Source organism: Desmodus rotundus, chromosome 11 (assembly GCF_022682495.2).
Source record: "Desmodus rotundus isolate HL8 chromosome 11, HLdesRot8A.1, whole genome shotgun sequence".
Taxonomy (NCBI): domain Eukaryota; kingdom Metazoa; phylum Chordata; class Mammalia; order Chiroptera; family Phyllostomidae; genus Desmodus; species Desmodus rotundus.
In genome coordinates, this window is record NC_071397.1 from 41,971,225 (window position 1) to 41,986,262 (window position 15,038).

Sequence of the window (15,038 nt, forward strand, 5' to 3'; positions counted from 1 at the left end):
AGTGAAGAATACAATATCTGAAATGGAGAATACAGTAGAAGGAATTAAATGTAGGCTAGACGAAGCAAAGGATTGAATCAGTGATTTGGAAGACAAGGTAGAAAGAACACCTAATCAGAGCAACAAAGAGAAAAAAGACTTAAAAGGAATGAGGATAGTTTAAGGCGTAGGTGGCAAACACAAGGCCTGTGGGCTGAATCCGGCCCTCCACCTTATTTTATCCAGCCCAGCACCTTATTTATACCTGGAGGCAGCACCAAGCTCTCACTTAACTGTTAATGAGTAGTTACATTTATACAGTCCTAAAATTACATTCGGCCCTTTGAAGGCAACATCGAGGCTGATGTGGTCCCTGGTGAAAATGAGTTTGACACCCCTGGTTAAAGGGAACTTTGACATAACATGAGTGGCTGTGACAGAGGTTGCAGACTGAACTTCTGTCTGCCCCAAGTAGTGGAGTGAGTGGGTCTGAGGTGAGGTACCAGAGTGGATGAGTGGACAAAAGGGCTCGTCTCCTCACTCTGTATCTGTTCTATGCATCCCAAATGATTCAGACCCAACCCGCTCTATTAGGCCTGGTTCATGAAAGGGGCAGATATCCATTGATTGTCCTGCTGTGACCACCATACTGTAGCAAAAGCTGTGAGTCAGGATATCAAGCTTCTTGAGTCTCCTCAGAAAAACCGAGACCCAGAACCTCTCCTGTCAGAGATATTGAATGGGGGTAGAGAGCAGGATATAAATATTGTGAGTGGGCAGAGAACTTGTGTGAAACAGTTACATGTTTAAAAAGGGGGTAAAACCTGTTCACCTGTGGAATCTTGGACAATTGATTTAACACATGGAACCTCAATGTTATTACTATGAAAGGGGAATAATAACATCTACACCTTCACACTTTTGTAAGGACTTAATGATTTAATATGAGTGTTAAATTGTATTCAAAATCTGTCTGCTACGTACTAGTTAAATGCTCTTGGATGAAGTATTTAGCCAGGTTATATATCACGTTAACTTTTCTCTCCAGTAAGACAAAAATACATAGTGAACAGCATAACCCAAGTGTGGCAAGATGCCTGTGGGCAAATAGATTTCCCCCATTTTCACATCAAAGCAGGTCTCAGATTTTTAATTCAGTTCACCTAAGTAAATGTAATGTCTCAGCACACTTAAAGAAACATGGGCATTTTAATAAATACTTGTGTTAAGAAATAAAATAAGTTCACATCACAAAAGAAACTTTAACAAATTATTGATTAGATAGTTCCAGTGGTGGCCGCTAAATGTGCAACAGCTGACTCTCAAAAGAATGCATGCATTTACACAGATACATATTTATTACAAATTTTACTGATACAAAGGACTATAGCATGCAATTTACAAATATAATGAAATAAGCATCAATCTTTATTCCACACACCATACAACTGTTCTGTGTTGATTCTCACAGAACACTTTCATTCATTTTTGAAGAACTTCTATATCCATAGCTAACTGGCTCCAATTCTACTGTGATTTGACAAATGGAGTTGTGTCTTATTTTTCAATAAGTTTATTGTTATTAAATCTGAACTATTATTAAATGTGATCTACTATTAAATGTGAGAGCAGGTTAGAATGGTTGTTTGGAGGTGTGAGGGAGGAAAAAGCATGTCCTAACTGGGCAGATCATGGTGGGTAGTCCTGCCCCAGCATATAACTTCTTGAGTAAAGTGTTTATCTTTAGACACTGCCAGTCAAGATGGCAGAGTAGGTCAACACTGTGCTTGCCTCCTGTCATGACTACTCCAAATTTACAACTAAACTACAGAAAAAAGGTCACTGAGAACCACCTAAAGATTAGGTGAACACTAGTCCTATGACTAAGAATATGCAGAAAAAGCCATGTCAAGGCTGGTGGGAGAGTGGAGATGCAGGATGGGTGGGACCCACACCTGCATGTGGCAGTTATGAAATGGGAGGGATTACTTGGCTACAGAGGTCCATGCCCCCTAAGGCATTAGGTGTCCCAGCCCCATACCAGTCCTGGGGAAATGCAAATTAAACCAAAGTGAGATGCTACTTCTCAAACAGCCTTGGAATAAATGAGATACTATTTCCCCAATAGCTATTATCAAAAAACAGGAAACACGTGTTGAGGAAGATGTGGAGAATTACAATTCTGTGCATTGCTGATGGGAGTGTTATATGGTTCAATCATCTATAGAATGGCAATTCCTCAACAAAGTAAATGGAAACACCATATGACTCAGCAATTTCACTTCTGAGTATATAACCAAAAAAATGTGTTAAACTAAAAATGAAGGCCAAAGTGATAGGCAACAAGCATTTATTTGAGATCCAATAGAATAGCTATTCAGCAAGCATTGATTTAGACAGAAACCCAAATAGTGTTCCAATTAGGAGGTGAAGGTTAGGGGTATCTATGAGTAAGGGAAGGGAAATAATTTTATCAGTAGAAGGAAGGTATTTCTATCAGTGCAAATAAAGTAGCATAGTGATGCTAATTCTAAAGAAATTTTTTAATCTTCACTTCAAAAGTCATAATACTGTCTTTCTTGTTATCTTTGCAAACAATGGTTTGGGATGCAGCATTGCTTTAGGCCCAGTCCCAAGGCTGATATTGTGCCCAGTTTTGACATTCCAGAGGTTGGAGGAGAAAGATATACAAAGCAGTTCCTATGCATAGAAGCTCTGACCCCATTTTGGATTGGTTTTGTTTATATTACTGTAGTAGTGGAAAAGTGTAACAATGGGAAATTGTAACCCACCCTGCCATTCTTTTGACATTATTTCTATAAATGCTGACTCTGACTGATATGTAGCTTATAGATGAACAGCATGTTTTATAAGAATCCTAGGAACTATGAGCCAGCCAAGATGGAGGCATAGGTAGACACACTGCACCTCCTCGCACAACCAAAAGGACAACAACAATTTAAAAACAAAAAAAAAAACAACCAGAACTGACAGAAAATCAACAATCAAGGAAGTCTGACAACCAAGGAAATAAAGAAGAAACATTCGTCCAGATTGGTAGGCGGGGCACAGATGGGCAGCCCGGGCAGAGAGGACAGGCAGCAACTCAGAGGCTGGCAGGGATGGACCAAGAGAGGTGGTGGATTGTGGAACAAATGGGGCAGGCAGTGTGACAGCTAGCAGACCCCATGGCCCCACATTTGCGTATAGATAAATGGGGAGGAATGGCGGGGAGAGTGAAGCAGACCACGTAACCCAGGACTCCAGTGCAGGGAAATAAAGCCTCAAACCTCTGAGTGAAAACACCCGTGGGGGTTGAGGCGGAAGCAGGAGACTCTCCCAGCCTCACAGGAGAGTTTATTGGAGAGACCCACAGGGACCTAGAGCGTGCACAAGCCCACTCATTCAGGAATCAGCACCAGAGGGTCCCAATTTGATTGTGGGTAGCAAAGGGAGTGATTGATATCCGGTAGAGAATGGAGCAGGTGCCATTGCTCCCCCTCGGCCCCTCCCCCATATACAGCATCACAGCACAGCAACCAGTGATACCCTGCCCCAGTGAACACCTAAGGCTCCGTCCCTTTACATAACAGGCACACCAAGACAAAAAAAATGGCCCAAATGAAAGAACAGATCAAAGCTCCACAAATAATACAACTAAGCAGCAAACAGAGAGCCAACCTATCAGATGCACAGTTCAAAACACTGGTAATTAGGATGCTCACAGAATTGGTTGAATTTGGTCACAAATTAGAGGGAAAAATGAAGGCTATGCTAAGAGAAACAAAGGAAAATATACAGGGAACCAACAGTGACGGGAAGGAAACTGGGACTCAAATCAACGATGTGGACCAGAAGGAAGAAAGAAACATCCAACCAGAAAAGAATGAAGAAACAAAAATTCAAAAAAATGAGGAGAGGCTTAGGAACCTCTAGGACATCTTGAAACGTTCCAATATCCTAATTATAGGGGTACTAGAAGGAGAAGAGGAAGAACAAAAAATTAAAAACTTATTTGAACAAATAATGAAGGGGAACTTCCCTAATCTGGCAAAGGAAATAGACTTCCAGGAAGTCCAGGAAGCTCAGAGAGTCCCAAAGAAGCTGGACCCAAGGAGGAACACACCAAGGCACATCATAATTACATTACCCAAGATGAAACAGAAGGAGAGAATCTTAGAAGCAGCAAAAGAAAAGGACACAGTCACCTATAAAGGAGTTCCCCATAAAACTGTCAGCTGATTTCTCCAAAGAGACCTTACAGCCAAGAGGGGACTGGCAAGAAATATTCCAAGTCATGAAAGGCAAGGACCTACATCCAAGATTGCTCTACCCAGCAAAGCTTTCATTTAGAATGGAAGGGCAGATAAAGTGCTTCTCAGATAAGGTCAAGTTACAGGAGTTCATCATCACCAAGCCCTTATTATATGAAATGTTAAAGGGATTTACCTAAGAAAAAGAAGATCAAAAATATGAACAGTAAAAATGACAGCAAACTCATAGTTATTAACAACCACACCTAAAACAAAAACAAAAGCAAACTAGGCCAACAACTAGAACAGGAACAGAGCCATAGAAATGGAGATCACATGGAAGGTTATCAACAGGGGAGTGGGAGGGGAAGAGGGAGAGAGGGGGGAAAGGTATAGAGAACAAGTAGCATAAATGGTAGGTAGAAAATAGACCGGGGGAGGGTAAGAATAGTATAGGAAATGTAGAAACCAAAGAACTTATAAGGATGACCCATGGTCATGAACTATAGGGGGGGAATGTGGGAGGGAGGGGGTGGGCAAGATGGAGTGGAGTGAAGGGGGGGAAATGGGACAACTGTAATAGCATAATCAATAAATATACTTGTAATAAATTAAAAAATTTAAATTTAAAAATTTTTTTAAAAAAAGAATCCTAGGAACTAACTTCAAAAGATACAGACTCTGACCTTCAGGCATCCTAGCTCCGGGAGCTTTGCTGACTTTCAACTGTGGAGTCAGGATAACATGAAGCTGGGATGACATGAAGCCCAGATGACTAAACCAGGATGACACATGGTGGACTATCACTTGCCTTACCTGAATGGACTGTGCTCGTCTGCACATAGAGAACTTTGCAACCCACTCCCTTGATCTTCTCTTTGTTCTGTTCCCCTCTCCCTCTTCATAAAAAACCTCTGCCTGCACTGAGATACAGAGAAGGTCTTTGAAACATGAGTCCCCCCTCTTTCAGATGGCCAGTATCTGAATAAACCACTTTTCTTTACATTAGCACCTGCCTCTCAAGCATCATTTTCAAAGAGGTAGGTAGCTGGACCTGCACTTAGTTACAGTTTTTGGTGACTCGGCTGGTACAATGTGGACTCTGGTAAGGCCCAGAGTGCATGCCAGGGCTGGATTCCCAGCTGACCTCCATTAAGTCACATCATTTTTCACAACTGAAAGTGCAGACTTTGCAACAACACAGAAACTTCTTTTGTTTAATATGATTCTTTCTTCTTTATGTTTGTTCACTCCCTTCCTTAATCATTAAGTCCTTAGGATGTGAGATCCTGGTCAGCATCAAACTCTTAAGAACAAAGCCTCAAGTCACTTGACCACAGAAACAGAGTTTTGCTCAAACTAAAGATAACGTCTTTTTTTAAGTGTTTCAACCCCAGGCCCATATTGAACCTACCTACCACACTCATGAAACTAGATAGAAAGATGGCATGGTTGATATGAGGACCTAAAAAATGATTAACTACTCTCTACTCTGGCCCCAAACCAATCAGTAGAGCCTAGGACTCCAACTTGCTTCCTCACCATGATTAATAACTTTTCCCATATATACACTCTCCCCGTGCCACCCGGGGGCCCCGTGTCTGAGCACAAGCTCAGCTGTGACTCAAGGCTTGCTGCCATTTTCTTTAAAAAAAAAAAAAAAAAAAACCCTTTACTTTGATCTAAACTCTTCTCATATTTGATTGGGCTTTGATGCATACAGGCAAATTAACCCCTTTAGTTCCGTAACAACTTAAAAAGATATTTGTACCCCATGTTCAAGTAGCATTATTCATAATTGCCAAAAGGTGAAAAAAAAATGTCCATTGACATATTAATGGGTAAACACCCTTCTCCTTCCCTTCCCAAAGTGCCTAGATTACTTTTTAAAAATTATAATTGATATACAATATTATATTAGTGTGCAGCATAGTGATTAGACATTTATATCTCTTACAAAGTGATCGCCACAATAAGGCTAGCACACACCTGACACCACACACAGTTATTACAATGTTATTGACTATGTTCCCTATGCTGTACTTTACATCCCCGTGACTAATTTTATAACCAGTGGTTTGCACTTCTTGTTAATCCCTTTCACCTTTTTCACCCACCCACCCCAATCCAGCAACCTAAGTGGGTAGATTATTGATTGCACTAAGAAATCAACCTGTTAAACAGAGGGAAATACTGCCATTTAAAATTAGATTATAATGATTTGTTTATTGGATTGATTTGTTTATTGTATTCATATTATCCTCCTTGTCAAAAGCTTTGACTTAAAAGATGTGTGCGCCATCCTTAACACATTAAACCCTTAAAAATAGGACAGAAAGAAAAAAATGCCTACAAAAGCAACAGAAGGCTGCAGCATGCACTCATAGCTACTAATTGTACTCCTCATGGTTCGTTTTAGCTTCCCATAGCTGTCTACGCACCATTGCCGTTTTATCGCTAAGGTTTTAATGGTAAATAAATGCTAACTGGATTTGGATTATTTATTAGCTTCTAAAATTCTACACCTAAATGAAGTAGACTTAGTGAGTTCTCACAATGACTGGAAAGAGAGCGGCTGGTTCTCTCACAATCCGTTTTTGGTTCCCACAGTACAAAATGCAAATCGTGTCTCTCTCCTTCATCTCGATCTCTCTCTACTCTTCTCCCCACCCTACACCCGCCACCAGGCCCACCTTTCTTTCCACCTCCTTTCTTTACCCACTTTCGCTCTTTCCAGTGACGAGCTCGCACAATCCTCCACAAGTCCATCACAAACCGTGAGATTTCTCTTTAGAAAAATTTGTTCCTCAAAAGAAGCGAGAATCAGCCAAGTGGTAGACGCAGGGTGGACCCTCCAACTCCGCCAGCAGTGGGATTGCGGGTGCCCAAGCTCTTGTTCGGCCGAGATCCTGGCCGGTGCTCGCTCCTCACCAGGAACAACTTTCCCACTGTTCCTGCAGGGGCGGATGCCAGCTGCCAGCGCCGCCTGGGGCGCCCCGCGTGCCAGGGTCAGATAGGGTGACCATGCGCGCCAGGCCGAAGGGATGGACTTCGGGCTGAAAAAGCGCCCGCCCTGGTCCCGCCCCGGCTCCGCCCCGCTCGCCTAAGCGCCTCACTCCTCCGCTAGCCTGCATTTGCCTCCACATACCGCTGCTCGCTCGGCTTGCCGGCACTTGCGCCCATTACACATTACACGCGCCCGCGGCAGCCATGTGTCATCGAGCCCCACGGGCGTCAGCGCCGCGACTCCTAGCGCTGGGCGTGCTGCTGTGGCAGGCGGCCAGCGCCTGGGAACTCACCATCCTGCACACCAACGATGTGCACAGCCGACTGGAGCAGACCAGCGAAGACTCAAGCAAGTGTGTGAATGCCAGCCGCTGCGTGGGCGGCGTAGCCAGGCTGTACACTCAAGTGCAGCGGATCCGCACCTCTGAGCCCCACGTGCTATTACTCGACGCTGGCGACCAGTACCAGGGCACCATCTGGTTCACTGTATACAAGGGAGCTGAGGTGGCGCACTTCATGAACGCCCTGGGCTACGATGCCATGGTAAGCCGGTGGCGGGCGCGGAGGCTTGGGAGCTCCGAGTAGAAGTCCGGAAGGAAATAGAAGCCCGGGTGCAGGAGAAGCTTGCAACCTGCTTAGCGCGAGGTTGCAAGCTTAGTACCCCGGGAGAGATGTGGGGAGTGAGACTCTGGTCAGTGTGCCAGGTAGACGCAGATGCAGAAGCCTCTTGGATGATTAGCCTTAAACATTTTGAAGTTGGGCCTCCACCAAGGGATGCCGTATTTAGAGGAGCAGGACCCAGCCCTGCCTGAGACGGTTCGGCTGGGCTGTGTGGGAGATTGACAACTGTCCAGTACCAGGGACCCAAGTAGACCCGCCACGCATCTCGTTCATTTACTGCTCCAGCTATTTAAGAATGCATTATCTCGATTTTATTGGCAGGGATACTCAGAGTCAAAGAGGTTGAGTACATTATCCAGGGCACCAGCCTCAAAAGACAGAGACCGGATAAGGGTGGATTCCAAAGCCATTTGACTCTGGAGCTTGACCTTAAATTCACAGCCTTGGTTTAGATTCCCTGCTCAGCTACCTCATGTGCAAGTTATTTACTCTTTCCGTGCCTCAGTTCTATCCATCCTCTATAAAATGGGAATAAGAACTGTATCTTCCCCAAAGGGCTGCCTGGCACAGAGTACATATGGCCTCTCTAAATGTTAGTTGTTATTGTTACCAGACACTGCCATGTAAATTTTTTAAAAAGAAAAAAAGAAAGAAAGAAACTTCCAGAGAGGACCAATATTCTAAAACACTGGTGTTTCAAAGGATTTCAATAAAATCAGTTTGGCAGAAGAGACTTAGGAAGAGTCCAACTTAAGAGATGAGGGACTCTTAAAATGCATGCAACAGTTTAAGTCCAAGCTCCCAAATGCTCTGTTGAGGTTACGCCTTATTTGTTGGACTGAATTTTAGAAAAGGAGCAGACAAGGGTTGCATATTAACAAATAAGTATAACCAAAACATATATATGGTTTGTTTACTTAAGCAAGCCACCACCACCCAAGTTTAACCCTGTGTAAAATCCTAGAGGAAAGAGATTCTAGGGATTAAACTGGGACAAGAAATATTAGGAGCTTCAGAAGAGAAAGAGCAGAGCAAGGGTCCAGGTAGATGGGTAAAATCCACGCATGTGGAAGGGAAGGAGAGGCGTGGTCCCGCCTGCGATACAGAGGGCTAACAATATATTTTGTATAAGAAGAGCACAGACGTCAGCAAAGCACAATGCTGTATTTTTCCTGGAAAGTTGGAGAAAGGACAGGAAAAGATGATGAGAGGCTAGGGTTGTTTAGTTTAAGTGGGGTTTTTTTCCCCCCTTTAACAAGGAAGCTCATTTTAGAGAGATAAGAGAAGGTCAGAGAGCTCCTCTCTACTCTGATTGTTGGTTTTAAGGTTATCAGGGATGCTCAAAGCAACAGCAATTTGAAGGGATCCCTAAGTCCCAGAGTTTATCTGGGGGACTCACTAGCCCCTGACTCCACAGAAGAATTGTGGGTGTCAAGAACTCTGTGTGATCTCAGTGTTGGTATCTCCACAGCTCAACCTGCCTGGTGTTTTGCACACGGTAATGGCAAAATAAATATTTATTTAATTGAACTGTTATTAGCATATGTCTCCATTTGCCTTCCAGAAGGGTAAAATAAACCTTACATGAGTTATTTTTTATTTCACATATAAACCACAACTTTGTAAACTTTTCTTTTTGTGACACCCTTTTCTTTGCAGCTGTATAAAGTCCTTTTGGTTAAAAAAAAAGGGACAATTCATAGTTTTCTCTAATACTGTTTTCCTTTTTAAGTCAAATTGAGCTTGTGGTGTTAATCACCTCAGCAAGTGTTTATGACAGGACTCTGGGTGAGGCGTGGGCAATCTGCAAGTTATAATCACCACCAGGAACTGTAGAATACTTTATGTTGGATGGAATTACTTTCTTTTAAATTTCACTCGAAGTGACTGGACTGAGACCTGAAAACTAGGGTGCTTACATAGCTGTCAGGGTGTAAAGCCGGTGAGGAGGGCCAGTGGTAAGGCTGATTGAAAGCCACCTTTCTGACACCATCTCTTCAGAACTTTGTGCATTTCTGGGTTTGACAAGCATCATTTGACCTGCGTACAATCCTGGTTCTTGTAATGCTTTAGCCTATGGCAAAACTCTGCCATAGTCTTGTTTTACAGAGATTGTTCACTGTCATTTTGTTTATACTACTCTCGGAGAATGTGTTAAAGGATCCCCCTCCCCCCACGCCTTATCCCATACCATATCTTGCATCTCAGGAAGCTGGAGATTCAGATCAGGGTGGAAAACAGTTGTGGAGGGACAGTCTCCAGTTCTCTAAAAACTAGACCTAGTTAGAAGAGCCACAAATAAGGACTCAAGTGTGTGGGAGGCAAAGAGGAAGTTACTAGAACCTGGCTTAACCCCAGGAGTTCCCTCACCACGAGTCTCTGAGGAGATGTAGAATTTCTAGACCTGCTACATTCCAGCAAGAGCTGCTGGAACAATTCTGATAGCCCGGGAGGTCCCAACGTGAGACTGGAGATCTGGACCCATTGCTAGGCAGAAAACTCTGGACAGAGGATGTCAAAAGCAGCTAGTTCATAGCTGTAACAGTGGATAGGCTGGTGTTCCCCAGGCAGTAGGAAAACAAGATGGAGGCACTCACAGTGCAGGCCAGCGTGGCCAGGTTACTTTCTCTGACCTCAAGTTCCCCAGCTACAAACCAGGAGGGATAACCCCCATCTGTGGGTAGGATATTTGTGAACAATACATGTGATAATTAATGTGAAACTCCCTAGCACCCTGCTGGCTTGTTGTAAGTACTCAGTAGATGTTTATGTCCAAGTGGTCTGCAAAAAAAAAGTTAAGAGGAAGGGAAGGTTTGAGTTCTGCAGCTATCAGTTTATCTGATTCTGACAGCCTGGCACAGTTTACCTCCCTCCTCTATCCCCTTCACCATCTCTTCCAAGTCCCATTGTCTAAACTATCCTTAATGTTTACTCATTGAGCAGACTTATGGAATCTCCACTCCCAAAGCACAAAGCCAAATGAACTCATCTCTAGAGATGAGATTCTCACCATCACCATAGAGGTAGGTGGGCTGTGAGGAAGATAGCCTCAGTAGAGAAGGGCAGCCTCCTCTCTAGCTGCCCCTGCTTCTGAGGCCCTGGCCTGACAGCCCACTTTCTGTCCACAAATTGCTCCAAGGTAACTGAGCCAGCAGCTGGGGTGGGGACCGTGGCCCCAGTCTTTAAGTCACCCAGGGGACCACTAGTCAGGTATTCATGTCCCGCATAGGTAACCATTCTACTGTGTTAGATGTTTATATTTTGTTTCTGTATGACTTGCAGAGCCTTTGTTATTCTTTGAGGTGGTTGTATTTTTAAATTATGTAACTCATCCTGTTACTCAGCTCATTGTACTTCTTACTTTTGTCCTAAACTGGTTGTATGATTTGTGTCTGTCACTCTGTGTAGACCACATAATGTGCATCGTGCTCCACAGAGATCTCCACAGACTTTACCATTGGCTCCCCCCTCAACCCCCGAGTGATGGGTCCACACAAATTATGCTGCAATTCCACAAACATGCTGCTCCAAATAGCCTCCCGCTGGTCCCGCCTGTGAGGATTTCTTTGGGATCCATGCACAAGGGCAGAATTGCTGGCCACAGGCAGGTGTATCCTGACTTTGACTAAGGACTACCAGATTGCTTTCTTGAGTGACTGGAGCCCTCTACTCCCCCTCAATCTTTAAACAAATGGTGTTTAAAGGAGGCAGGAGTCTGGAAGGTGGACCAGCCATAAGTGGTAAGTGGTAAGTGGTAGGAATCATGGGAGGTGAGGTTGTGTACAGATTACAGGCCAATTGGACAAGTCTGAGCTCTCCTCTGTTGTGAGGGAGCCACTGGAGGTTTCTGAGTAGAACATGAGTCTGGTACAAGAAAAAAGAAATATTTGGTCTTTGTACCCAGTTTCTGAGATGACTAATGGCTGGGGACCCCTAGATAGCTTTAGAATGAGGGCTGGTGGCCAGAAAAACCAAGCCATGATTAGAGAGTTTGAATTCAGTTTTGGAAGATGAGCAGAAATGGATGAAAGGAGAAGACACCACAGAAGAGGCTGGGAGAAGAGGCAGGGCAGTAGTGTGGGTGTGAGATGCTAAGAACTGAACTGTGGCGATGGGGAAAGAAAGGCTGTATCCAGAGGAGCCAGTTTTAGTAGGCAGGCAGTATGGCTACAGCTGAAAGGATGAACTCCCTGGTGATTGGGTCTGTGATCAAGACCTCTTTCTGCCCCTTAGAATCTATGAACTGTGAGTAGGTCACTTAATCTCATAGAGCCTCCTTTTCCACATGTGTGAGATGGGTGTGATGGCAGTCTTCATCCGAAAGGTTGTTGTGAGGTTTAAAGGAGATGATGACGCATGTTGAGTGCTTAGCACAAGGCGGGCCCACAGTAAGGGATCAGTAAGTGCCGGCCAGGCTCTCACCTTCTGTTGGCTGGAGTGTTTCAGAAGAGGGTGGTAATCAAGAGATGACTAAGAGGGTTCAAGCTGGGGGCACTGGGAGAGTCTGCAGACTTTGACACTACTACACAGGAATGCAGATTCTTCTACTTAAGCTTACCCCAACAGTTAAAGCCTGCTATTTGCAGCACAGAAATGCAATCTGTGTAAAGGCTTTTCCTGGGCTTACTGGACCTAATTGGACCCCTATGTGGATGTGACAGATCTGGGCAGTGGAAGGGGATTTGGATGGGATGTCAGGACACCTAGGCTTTATGGCTTGCCTCTTCCAACTCATTAGCTCTGTAAGTTTGGGCAGCAATTCCTCATCTATAAGATGGGGGAACTGGAGAAAGTGGTGTGTTGCATGTCATTTTTCAACATTTCAGCCCCTGCCCACCCCTCTGTCTGGCTTCTAATCCACCAGCATAACTTGGTTTGCCCTGGGACCTAATTTTACAGGTCTAAGTTTGCTTGACAACTCTCTTATTTCTTCCTCACGGTTACCTTCACGCAGCTCTTTCCTCATGGGGCAGTGGGTTGGGTCTTCTCCCATTGTTTCCAGATAAAGAGGGCCCCAAGATATCAGGTGGAGTGTTACTCTATTAGTAATAGAAAACAATGCCAAAGGAAATGGGAGGAGGATGAGCCTAGTTTCAAGCCTGTTGGCTTTGCAGCTCATTTACTCATTCAGTCCACAAATATTCACAAACACTACCTTGTGCCAGACTCAGCTAATTACTGAGGACAGTGAACAAGACCTGCTAGGGCGAAACTCGCTGTTCAGTAGATGGAGGCGGCAGTACCCATTCAACTCGTTCTTAACCAAATAAAGAGTCTGGGTAAGACCAATGGAGGATGGGGGATAAGCAAAGCAAAACACAAATGACTAAAGTTCTAACACCTGTGCATAAGGATTGTGGCAGTGAGCATGTTTCCTCTCCTCCCCAGAAAACTAACCCCTAAAGTAAAGAGAAGTCACCTTATATCCAAGTGCTTTACAAATGAAATTTTTGTGAAGGAATTTAATACTCTCATATCAAGGAAACTGTCAGAATTACTATGTTCAATTGCAAAGCTGGTTAAAGGAAGTCAGAACTAGCAACGCTAGTTCTGAAACTGCACTGGGAGGCCTGAGAGGGCTCTCCTGATGACAGTGGTGTTTTTTTTTTTTTAAAGGCAAAGTAGGTTGTTAGTATTTCTGAATCTCAGACCTTGGGGGCTGAAAGTGTCTGGGGTTGTTGGTGTCCAGGCTTCAGAGATGTGAGCCTGTGCATGTGGTCACAGCCCTTTGGCCTCCTCTGTTTCAGTCTGAGGTCCACAACAGGGCTGGGCTGGATGCAGCTGACCTCAGGAGCTCATATTGTCCTCATTCTGGCATCTGTGTTTGCTCAACCAAAAATTGGAAAGAGCCAAACAAAGCACACACCAAACTGGCAGCTTTCCAGAACTCACTCACAGATACACCTGAGTGTTTTGTAAATTCCTGCCTCTGTTTTTTTCAACCACATCACAAGAATTTGAAAATTCTCTTGACATTCCCTTTCCCTCACTTCAGTAATTACTTCTGTACATAACACACACATTAGCCAGAGCCCTCTGGCCCCTCAGAGATGTAAGTTAAACCTGCCTGAACCTCAAATAGTTGAGCAGGTCATTTTAAATGTAACATTGATATGCATATTTTGCATGTATGGAGAGTTTGTAAATTTTTTCATATGATATGGAAAATGTGAAATGCTGTCTGTTCAATACTTACTCATTTATTCATTCATCAAACATTGAAGTACAGATGAGCTGGACTGAGCCCCAACAATTATTTCTGCCATTCAGTCAGAAGCCATATTCACCTGCCAGGGCTGACATGCCCTGGTCCAGAACTGAAGGATGGAGCATGCCCCCAAACCAGAAGTGGTCTACAATGCCAGATATATGTCAACCAAACCAAACATAATTTGTAATCATCCCCTCCCGAAGTTATTGTTGAGTCTTCCTGAGTGATGAGGAACTGAGCCTCACTGTATAACAGACCAGCCTGACCCTAACACTTACATTATAAGGTGGACAGCAACTGGTGGTCCTTGATGGGGGTGAGCTAGTGTGTAAATGACTAAATATATGTGTTGCAAATTCCTGACAGGTGGCTTTTTGACATTAGTACAATTGGTATCTGTGCATTGAAAAAAATTATTTTCTTCTGCACCACAGCAAATTAAACTGCTCTTAAGTCAATTCTTTCCTTTGTTTTTCTTCTGACGTTGTGTTTAAGCCTCTTTTCTTCACTGGAAACATTTTTGACGACCTGGGCACTCCTGTTTTCATTTCCTCACTTGTTTACACAGTTGACGTCACTTGCCAGTGAGCATCCCCTGACTGGTGCCATGGAGGTAAAGCCCACACCCTGAGCCCCTTCCCCCCTTAACAGGCAGGGTGTGCCTGTGTCTTTGCCAGGCTGTCTCACTCATGTCCCTCTCTGTGGTTCCCGCTTGTTTTATGCATGCATGGATGGATTGGTTGATGTGCTTACTATGTCTTGCTGTCTCCCTGTCTGCCCTGTCAGCTTCCTGAGAATGGGGACCGTGACCTCATTACTTGGCACTCTAGGACCCTGTGAGAGACTGGTGGTGTCATGCTACCCATCCCTTCCAGGCATTTATATCAGCGGCAGTTTGGCAGAGTGGTTAAGGCCCTAGATGCTGAAACCTCACTACCCTGTTCACTACGTTGCTCTGCCACATGTTA

The 15,038-nt window shown here is 44.2% G+C and overlaps 1 protein-coding gene and 1 long non-coding RNA gene across 4 annotated transcripts in view; one reads left to right on the plus strand and one right to left on the minus strand.

The window, feature by feature from the left end:
• LOC123478292 (uncharacterized) overlaps nt 1-7,354 on the minus strand; it is a 34,225-nt gene extending 26,871 nt beyond the window's left edge. For all 3 annotated transcript variants that reach the window (XR_006653460.3, XR_008425587.2, XR_008425588.2), the window contains exon 1: nt 6,955-7,354. This is a non-coding gene — a long non-coding RNA (uncharacterized lncRNA). The remainder of the gene's footprint in view (nt 1-6,954) is intronic.
• Nucleotides 7,354-15,038, plus strand: part of NT5E (5'-nucleotidase ecto) — a 65,623-nt gene continuing 57,938 nt past the window's right edge. The window contains exon 1 of the mRNA XM_024576581.3: nt 7,354-7,781. Within this exon, the coding sequence (XP_024432349.1) occupies nt 7,443-7,781 (339 nt within the window). The 5' untranslated portion in view covers nt 7,354-7,442. The remainder of the gene's footprint in view (nt 7,782-15,038) is intronic.